General features: G+C 41.6%; 1 protein-coding gene across 3 annotated transcripts in view; it reads left to right on the top strand.

Annotated features, from left to right (window-relative positions):
* The window catches only part of LOC124996533 (splicing factor SWAP), a 50,125-nt gene extending 41,146 nt beyond the window's left edge, over positions 1–8,979 (top strand). For all 3 annotated transcript variants that reach the window (XM_047569657.1, XM_047569658.1, XM_047569659.1), the window contains one exon: positions 8,316–8,979. In XM_047569657.1, the coding sequence (XP_047425613.1) occupies positions 8,316–8,381 (66 nt within the window). In that variant the 3' untranslated portion in view covers positions 8,382–8,979. The remainder of the gene's footprint in view (positions 1–8,315) is intronic.
* The last annotated feature ends 1,554 nt before the right edge of the window (positions 8,980–10,533 follow it).

Consider the following 10,533-nt stretch of genomic DNA (forward strand, 5'->3'; position numbering starts at 1 on the left):
ACATGTGATAATTTACTGAGTTATAGTTTGTTGTTGTTGTTGTTGTATTGAATTTCCAAATGGTGTTCCTGTGGTTGTGTCTGTCTTCAGGGGGTACAGGTAATGTCAAGGCCGTACACTTGTATTTTAACAAACAAACTGGAGTTGTAATGCTAACAACCGCAGCAGCTCATCCAGGCTGAAACGGCGCATCTGGCCTTTGCATTCATTCTGGGAGCTTTGCCAGGAGTTTAGGAGGAGAGGGGCTAAATATTGGTCGATGCCAGTTGAGTGGCAGGAGAAAGTGAAGGCCTTGGCGAACTTGCCCATGGCTGCATAAAATCTTTCGGGACATGGGGTCTCACCTCTACCGAGGAAGCAGGCAGAACTAATATATGGTCTTAAAATTGTTTGTCCTCCAGTAGTAAAGTAAATTTGGAAAAGACGGAGAGTTGCTACTTTTAGTGAGATATTCAAGTAAGTTGTCTTTTTATGATAAAAAAAACTATAAACCGTTATTTCACTTCACCCTCACCTCCCCTTGCGGTCAATAGCACTTATAAAAGCTTCATAGTGAGTTTGAATATATCGTCTTCCCCACCCACAATCTCTTCTAGTTTTGTTTAATTGTCACCACTATGAAACGTTTTTTTCTATACCAAGCAGGCAGAGGTTTTTGCCAAAAAAAACACTACAAACAAGCCATATTATTAGCAGCAATCACCAGATGCGTAAATATGCGACTGTTTGCTCACAAGTTGGCCACATTTTGCGTCTTTTATTGTAGATTCAACAAAACCATGTGGCGATGGGAGGTTTTTGACCGTAAAGCGGCCACGTGCGGTACGGCCTCCCGGAAGCCGTGGCCTCCCGCCGAGCGCTAAAGCCAGCATGGACACTTTCATCTGTGAAATTATAGTAATCGCGCCCAAGGCTCTGCACGTAACCAGTTGTCTTTACCAACTGTAAAGACTCCAGATCTTCCTGAATCATATTTGCTGCTCACGTCAGCGCCCTGCTGTAGCAGATTTACCACCGCAGATGCGTTTAACAGTGATTCAGCGTTTAGATAAAATTAAAAGACATTGAATAGGACGGCTATTTTTTTTTCATACAGTGGTCCACCTATTTATTTGGTGAATGACAAATATTCTACAAAGCCAAAGGTACGTGTGCAGTTTATTCAATTTATTATTGTCGAACATCTCATTTTAAAACAGCCACGTACTCCGCATACGTGTTCTTTATCGTTATGGAACGACCAGGTTCTAGGTAATAAAGCTAATGTAGGTAAGTGGCTCAATAAGTGGTATACACTCATTACTCACAATGTAACCTCACACACAAGCTGTCAATAAATCCTGACCCTGGTCGGTGTACCCTCTCCCTGCTCCACCCACTGCTTTCTGAAAAATCAGCAAAATATAATGTATGTACCGCACCACAAATATGTTGTGGGTTGGTGAAAAGCTATAAACTGCAGAGAGATAACTTAATCCTTAAGACTCTTTGTAGGGCGATTCTGTCACTGCCGTGCTAGATCTCGTTATATTAGCTAAAAGGTTTCTAAGTGCTGTCACTATAAATATGAAACAAGCAGCCATTGCTCGGTATAATGTGCCTTCTTTATTCCATTTTTGTCCAAATTCTCTTCCGGACCTCTTGTGCAATATTCAGATGTTCCCTTCAATTGCCTTAATGTTGGCTGCTTGTGAAAACTCGGAGAAGCATCCCCAGAGACGGATTTCTGAATCAATTACTTTGATTAGTTTGAAATGAATTCACTAAAATGGAAGACAGTTCCGCAGATGCAAACTCTCGGATTGTTGGTGCCTCTTGCACTTTCGGGTCTGGATTGCCATCAACGTCTTAAATTAAACATCAGCAATTTCATTTTCACATCTCGCACAAAGTGATTGCAGTATTTTGATGTATTGATTTTCCTGCAGCCGCACGTGCAGCTGAATGCGTTAAATCTAAAATTCAGGGCTCGGCACGTAGTGAATGATTTAGGGTAAAATCATGTGATGCCGAAACAGTTACCCTCCACTAAACAAGTGTTAAAGTCGAGAGAGGCTGCATTGACGGAGCGTTTCAGGGTGAGGGTAGAAAATCTCTCGACGCAACTCTCTCATCAACCCGACTTTCTTTTCTTTCTGCTCGTCTCCCAGCTTTGCCTTTGTCTCAACATGGCAACATAAGCTAGCTCATGAAAACAGACTGTTGTTACACAGATTCAGAACCGCTAACTACTAACAGCCCATCTGTGATGTTTTACAAACACATCTTGAATAATTCAGCACATCCTCATCTGCCTAATGGGCTCTTCTTCCCCGAGGGTGCTTGGTTGCTGTTTGCCTCGTTCCATCCCTCCTTTTCCTCCTGTTTGTCTCTTCCGCTGTCTTCGGTCGCTTCTTTCTCTGCTGAACGTTTGATAGATTCTCTGTGAACCCTTACAACAGCTTTCAGACCTTTTTTTTTAAAAAAAAAAAATCATTTGCGATTTTTAATTTTTGTGCGGATCGTCTTATATCTTGTTTTTAGTCTGTGATAATGGAAGGGGCTTGAGCCAGTCTACAGGGAATTTATGCCAGGCAAGTGTGTGCATGTGTGCACAGCTCTCTTCAAGCGTTTATAACAATGTTCTTGTTAAAGCCTTTAAGTGTGAGGGTGTTGGCAATTACAAGCAAGACGTGGGCAATTCTTCTTATATGTGTGATGCAAGTTGCTTTCCTCTGTTCTCAGTGAGGGTTAGAAATGGGTTTGCCACTGTCTCAGGGCTAGGGTTATACGCTTGTTTCAATTCAGATTCAAATTATTTGTGACCAAGCCGAAAGTAGAAGATATTTTTAAGTGTCAGACACAGTGATGATAAAAGTTGTATCCTGCCAACATCCTCAAATTGGGAGTGTACCTATGTTCCCTGGGTCCTATGTTCCCCGGATCCCTAGCCCTGTCCCTAACCCTAATCCTAACCCTAATCCTTTTGTAAAAAAAAAAAAAAGGGTCCTATGTTCCCCGGTCACATACAAAGCAGGGAACATAGGGATAATGCCCTCACTTATAACAAGCCAATTCAGTGGGTACTGGTATATCTGTTAACAGTGCAGCAACGCAAACTCCCATTATTTTATGAAGAAGCCAGTCAAGTATGGTAGCATGCTGTACTCACTGCAAAGGTTACTACACAACAGCTGGGGAGTTAGAGATGTGCAGTCTGTTCCCCTCAGACTTATCCGTGAGCTCAGTGTGGCTACTCCTTCTGTTACTCCTGGCCCAAGACCGTCAGAAAATCTGTTTCCTTGAGAATACGTTGTACAGATGTGGATCCTTTACAGCCTGTGACACAATCTTAATAAAACTGGCCGTCTCGCAAGACTCATTTCACAAGGCTCGTTTTCACGTTGACTTACCTCGTTGTGTGGTCTCACGTGTGAAAAACATCCAAAACATGGCAGAAGCTACAGCTCTGAGAGCTGATTCTTGGCTGCATTTTGGATTTAAATAAAAAAATATATATATAGTGACAAAGAGCAGGTGGACAAAAGCAAAGCTGGATACGAGATGTGCCAACTGGAGGTAACATACTGTAGAAATACCTCAACATTCCAAAACCAATGACAACCTTATTGTGTGAAAATCTATTTCATAACAAAGCAAAACTGAAATATCTTTAAACGAATCAATAGTGAATTGAATCAGACTAGAATCGAGCCCTTGTGAGTTGTTGTATTGATTCAGGAAGTCAGTAGCCATACCCAATCCTTCAGGCTCTCTGTGTCACTGGGTCAGACCGGAATTCAGTCCGACAAGAGGACATTGAAATGCAGAGGTTGAGCCTGAATCCAAAGGACTGATGTTGACGAGTCTTCTCTGTACTTTTGTACCAGTCATTCTAGTGCGAGCTCATCTTAGTGTTATTCAAAGAATGCTGTTTGAAGACTGGCTAATTTGATACTCCTGAGGTTTATGAATAGTTTGCACTTTGTGGTGAACCATCTGTATTTGTGCTTGTGAAGTCTGCTCTTTATGATATTCTTACCCCCTAGAGAGTGTTCTCCGCTTGGCCGAATGTTGTGAAGGTTTTTTTTTTTTTCTTTACCATGGAAAGAACCCTGTGATCATCCAATACTGCTGTCTTCCACAGATGTCCAGAGCTTTTTTTATGTTACTGGCTGCAGAAGACATATATACATATGCAGTGTATATATATGTGTGTGTGTATATATACAATATATATATGTGTGTGTGTGTGTGTGTGTGTGTGTGTGTGTATAAAATTGTTTATTTTTTCCCAGACCAAATTCTCGCCTAATGCTCTGGCTGATCAAATGTGATGGATTTGGCTTTTTTTTTTTTTTTTTTTTTTTGTAGCCTAAGGGTATAGACTGTTTCTCTGGCTTTGAGAGCTCATTTATACTCAGGATGTCTGAATTGAAACGCTATACTTTTGGAAATAATCCAGACTTTTTAGGTACAGGAACATCTCATATGTGTCCATGGACCGGTTTTTGATTTGATTTGTCCAGTCACTGAAAATAGGACACTGTGTATTAAAAAAAAATGTTGTAAATCCTCTGCCTTTTCTCCAACGTGGATGTGAATACCAACCAAATGAAAACGGCGAGTCTTCACTTTACGCCCACATCCATTATAAAAATATATTCCCACACTAATTATATAAATGTTACTTATGTAATATGTTTCGATAAACCACAGAAGTGACAAAAATATATGGGCCTACTGTTCGGGTCAGTGCAAGAATGATGGACTCCATCATTAATGGAGAAAAGTGTAACTTGGCATACTTTAGTCCACTGGCTGGCATGGGGGCTTTCTGTGGCTGGTTTAACCAACTATTGGTATTCTGCCACATTCCTAACGTGTGTTTGCTTGGCTGAATTGGTGATTCTTATTTGGCTGTGTTTGTGAATTTTCGTTTGTCTTCCTGTGTGACCTGTCCAATGTGTACCTCACCTCTCTCCCATTGTCAACTGGGTTAAGGCTCTATTGGGACATATGTAGCCGGGTCTGGACCTGGACTGCAATGATAGAGACGTGTGCTATATATGATAAGTGATAATAAATAATTACTGTATTGACCATCGACAGTATCAAGATGGACTAGTAATGTAGAGTTCCCCCTGATTGGTCACAGTACAGGTCATAAGTTCCACCTCCTCCATGTTAGTGGATGGGACTTGAGCCTAAAATACAAGGCAACTATTTCTTTTAATGATGGTTTCTGTCATTTTAGGTAGTTAATATAATTTTGATGCATTTTTCAAGATGTTACTGGTGGAGGTCGAGCAGAGCAAGATGACACCGCCCATATCCTTGGGAAAATAGCATCAGTTTGACCTATGCTAAGAAGTGGGGACGCATTGTCCATATTTATATACAGTCTATGCCATAGATTGTCATAGACTCGATGGTAAGGAATTAACATACTCACCCTAAGTAATAGTGTCAAAAGTAAAATGTGGTTTTTATTGGTGATTATGTCAAGTAACACAACTTTTTCTTTTGCTGCAACTGCTGCATCACTTCATCTGTGGCTCAGTAGATAGAGCGGGTTGTCCACGAACCTCGGCGGTACTGAAAATAGACTTGACACAGGTGTGGAAATGAATGTGTGCCTGTGTGAGCAAGCACTAAGTCACTGTGACTATAAAGCACTTTGCTATATAAATTTAAAATCCATTCATCAAGATCAAACTTCATAATGGGTGGCGAGAACCGCAACATCGTCTTTAAGACTTCGAAGCACAAAGGCTGCCAAAGACTGAAAGCTTAATCAGGGAGACTGCCTCTTGTCTTTTACTGCAAACCTCTTACATTCAGTTATTAAGGTGTCACCTCCGAGTTCATACATCCCCTTGAATTAATGTTGGCGTTAGAAAATGTTGAGGTAAATTGAGCCACACCAGATTTAAATGTGCCACCGCGGTCTCAGTGTGTTGTGACGGCGGATCATGTAGAACTAGGTTAACATAATAGCTTATTTAAATTCTTTGTTTTAGGCGTAGTTTGCGTTTCCCGTGTGGGCCAGTTGCCGTTGCATCCGATGAACACAGTCTGAGCACATTCGCACCCCCTCGATAATAATTAGGAGCACGGTTCGTCACATTGGACGCCCAATATGTGTGTGTGTGTTTTCATATGCATTAGAAAAACACTAGGGTTTTGAGAGAAAAGGCCTTCTGAGTGATTTGATATGACAGCCCCTTCCCTTTGTGATTACAGCTGTTAATTTGTCTCATCTGTCAGGAGAGCTCAGGGGTGGATATTTGTCCAAGCGTGTCTGAATCACTCGTGGGAAGCAATGCAAATGAACGCTTTCCCATTCTGCGGCGTAAGCATTTGCCCCGTGGTCAGCAAAATTTAAATTTGTACCTGATGAGTGAAGGAAAGTGAAAACTGAAAACTGCACTTTGGCAGCTTCCTGCGACACGTTGCTGGCGATTTCCCTGCTCGTCTCTGCGCTCGCTTTTCACAAATGCAGCAACGAATTAGTTTCATCAAACAACTCAGATAGCGGCTGATAAAGAGGATTACGTCCTTGTAGGTAGGTATGGTTTGGGGGAAGAGGTGTTTGATTTTTAGAGTACATTCTGAATTGAAAGTGCATCATTTGTTTAAAGACTACTATAAAACGTAAGCATGGTTAAACTTTTAGACCGGACTTTTCCACACCGGCCATTATTTTTGCCGGAATCCTCTTCGTCGGCAATCCTCGCTGCACTCCTGGTCTTGCTCGTCTCTAATGAATTAGAAGCTGCGTCCAGCCATGCGTGCCGCAAGCAAAACTGAGCTGAGACAAATCGGCGAGCTTAAGGCGCCTGCACGCCGCATAGTTGATTCCCAGTGGGAGCGGCATTACTAGCAGCTCTTTCACGCCTCAGGGAGTAGTTTCCTGATTAATTATTCTTCATTTATGAGCTGTAATACACTGTGAAGAGAACAGGGAAGTGTTACCAGATCAACCAAATCCAGTTTTCTCAAAAATAAAGTCACTTATTGAGAGTGAAAGTTGCAGTGAAGTGTCATCAGTCGGGCCGGTTTGACTATTTATCAGCAGTGCTCATGGTTTATTTAAAGAGCAGAGGTCTTGAAGATGTTTCGCCACTCATCCAGCTGGCTTCTTCAGTTCAGTATTACTGGCTAAGGGGGTTCACCAAAACGCTATTGGCCCATCTTCCAACGAAATAGCCAGATCTGCGACATCTCTAGCATCCATTGGCGTGCACCCAAAATGGACTCGAGCTCTAGATACATGGCCGACTTCGTAACGTCCTGGTCTCTGTAGCTTAGGAACGTACCATCCCGCAAACTTTCTCCCTGCATGGTATGAATGCTGCGCATAAAAGAACATCTGCCTACTAGAACTAGTCAGTCCAAAGCAGAAGACACCTTTAAACTCTTGCCCCAGAAGCCCAAGCATAGATAACCAGCAACTTTCTGGTATCTACAGGTCATATTATAGATGTGAAGACCATTTCTTTGTTCTATCATCCTAGGGAAATTTAAAGGCAAATAGATGATACAGTTTTTTGTTCCTGTTGGAAATTATTGGCGTGGCTTCACAATAATCATTTTTCCCGTTCCCTGAATGTCTTTTCTCTCCCCCTGCTTTCTTAACTCCCACCAGAGAAGCAATTTTTGTTACTCTGTCCCTCCGCCGAAGTGTGTGGCCTTCTGTTTCTGTTCCCCGTTTGTTCTGAAATGCTTGCAACATAAACTGTCAGTAAGGTTTGACTTGATTTCTCCCCGGCAGTCTAAATTAAAGGCTACTGGAATTTATTTGTGTAGCTTCAGTATGATTTAATTTAGTTCCTGAGTTAATGTTCTGTGTATAGATTTTTTTTCTCTTTTATTATCGATGAAAAATATGTATTTTAGTCCACAGGAAAGCTTGTATTTGTTACAGCCGTATGTCTTGCAAATGCGTTCACTGTTTTACTCTATCATCTATCCAGGTTTAGTTTCCATCAGTAACTGAAAAAACAAACAAAATTACCATAATTTTCTTTTACCTCTTTTTGGAACCACAATGTGCAGCTAAGTGAGTCACAATAGGTATATTTTTGGAAGCGGCTTCAGCCAGACTCTGAGATCAGTATCGGCCAATCCCCACGATCGTCTACAAAAGTGCTGAGTCGGCGCAGAATAAACATGATCGTATCAGCTCAGTCGGTGGTATTCTACCCAACAAATCTCTTCCCACATACTTGGGGCGATCGCAAACTTTGCTCAAGTTATTTTTTTTTAGTAATCCTTTAACATGCAAGTGTAACTCATCTCACTCTTTCCTTTCCTCTCTCCTCTGTTTTCAGGACCTGATGGCCAAAGTGCGAGCCATGCTTGCCACCTCCAAGACCTTCCACCCTCCCGATTCCTAAAGAGGGCGCGAGGGTTCACTTTCTAGCCACAACAACATCTGCCAGTCAGCGAGCGCTGCTCTCCGGTTTCCTGGAGATTCTCCTGGCACGCATCTGTTTCGCGCTCCCCGTGTTTATCCACAATTTATGATTTCATTTTGACTTGAGCATCTTGATTTAAGAGGGGGAAGCACCAGGCTTCCCACCTGAGAAAACGGCTCATCAGCGGGGAGATTTAGAGATTATCATTGCAGCTGATACAGCGTGACTCGGTGCAGGGAGAATAAAATGTGGAAGTAATCATATGTTATTTTGCATCCAGTTTTAAAAATTCTTTTCTTTTGTGTTTTGACATTCTTTGCAGCGTTGCCTAAAGCTGCTTGAAGTCTGTATTCTCTCCTTCTATGAAGGTTTTGATCATTTCTCTCACTGACTTTTCTCTGCTGCACATCCCCCAGCTCTCTTTACTCCCACCTGAGAAGCAGTTTTAATTTTTTTTTTTCTACTCTGTCCCTCAGCTCTAGTGTGTGGCCTTCTGTTTCTGTTCCCGGTTTGTAATGGATTTAATGCAGAACATCTTTGTAATCTAAACTGTCAATAAAATCTCAGTTATGATTTACACACTGCACAGAGTTGTTTCTTGTCACACACCATGTTTCCGTCTGCATTAAGCACAAATGTGAAATGAATTATTGTGAATCTGGCAGAAGAAAACGTGTCACATGGTTCTTTCTACTTACGGGTTAGACGCATGACAATTGGTTGTAGTAAGATATGTGGAAGTAAGCACATTTAAGGTTTAAATTTTTTACAGGATGTTTCCGCAGTGCCAAGAAAAAGTAAGTGACCTCTTGGAAATTATACACACTACTGCAATGATTGCATCCAGTTGCGGCTTTCTCTGGAACCACTCGCCCAAACGAGATTGAATGAGCTGCAGGGTGTGAAGGCCGGCTGATGACGAATGTCTGACCAAAGATGTCATCGAAAAACGTAACTTGCGCCGCGAGAGTCGGTTAAAATCAGCCAGCCATTCAGTATTTGTGAATCCCCGTAGAATGACAACAAGCTGTGTGGAGTCAGGAGCCCAATTAGAGAAGCCAGACTCAAGACGTGTGTGTGTGTGTGTGTGTGTGTGTGTGTGCAAGAGCTACTGATTAAAAAACACTTTCAACGTGTTCTTCACACGAGTCAGCTGTGTGAAAATAACAGAAAAGGCACCCTCTAGAGAATCAGCAATGCTGCTCGGACTTATAGATGGATTATTCTAAGGTTGCATTGTTTGGGGAAGAACATGCACCACTACATATGACCTAATAAGGGCAGAGGGAAATATTAACCCAAAGGTGTGAATCGATTTTCCAGCTTTATCCTGGCATTTTCTAAGCCAACGTCAGACATGCTACATAGGAATATCACATAAATGCTTAATCTAAACTTTACACAGCAATGCACGAGGTCTTAAAAGTGACACAACTGAGCAGCATGTGTCACGAGAACACACTAGACCAATAAGCCTGAGATCTGTCATCATGCCAGCTGTGTTATTTTAAGAAAAGTGTCACCATTTCTCATGAGCAGCAGCAGCAGCAGTGTTGGCAACTTTCACAGCACAAACGTGATTAAACACTTATCGTCACGGAAAGAAGTGCGATGCAACACATGTTGTTCCCAATTTAGTCGGAAAATGTGGATTCGGATTGGGTTTGGCAGATACTCATGTCTGAGGGATCAGAACTGGATGAGAAAAAAAAAAGCCATGTTCTGAGACCTCAAAGACTGTGGCTGAACTGAAATAGTTCACTAATTGACCCAAAGTATGATGTGTGCGATTTGCAACTACCTGAAATACTTAAAAATACTTAAAATTCTTCCACATCTTTGTAGAGGACTGGTCAGCAGTTACTGGAAATACTAATTTTCTATTAATGCAACTCTCAGATATGAACAAATTATTAATTTTCTGGAGTAAATAATGTCCCTGTAATTTGAATACACTTTGATAAACTGTTAAAATAACATATATGTCATCCTCCAATCACATATTCCCGTGCCTGCACAGTATGCTGTGTTTAAGAAGATTAGCTCACATTCATTTAACCACTAATGAATGCAGAAGCAGTTAATTCTAAGGCCATAATATCTTCATTATGGCACACAGGTCCAGATTTCA

This window comes from Mugil cephalus, chromosome 19 (assembly GCF_022458985.1).
Source record: "Mugil cephalus isolate CIBA_MC_2020 chromosome 19, CIBA_Mcephalus_1.1, whole genome shotgun sequence".
Taxonomy (NCBI): domain Eukaryota; kingdom Metazoa; phylum Chordata; class Actinopteri; order Mugiliformes; family Mugilidae; genus Mugil; species Mugil cephalus.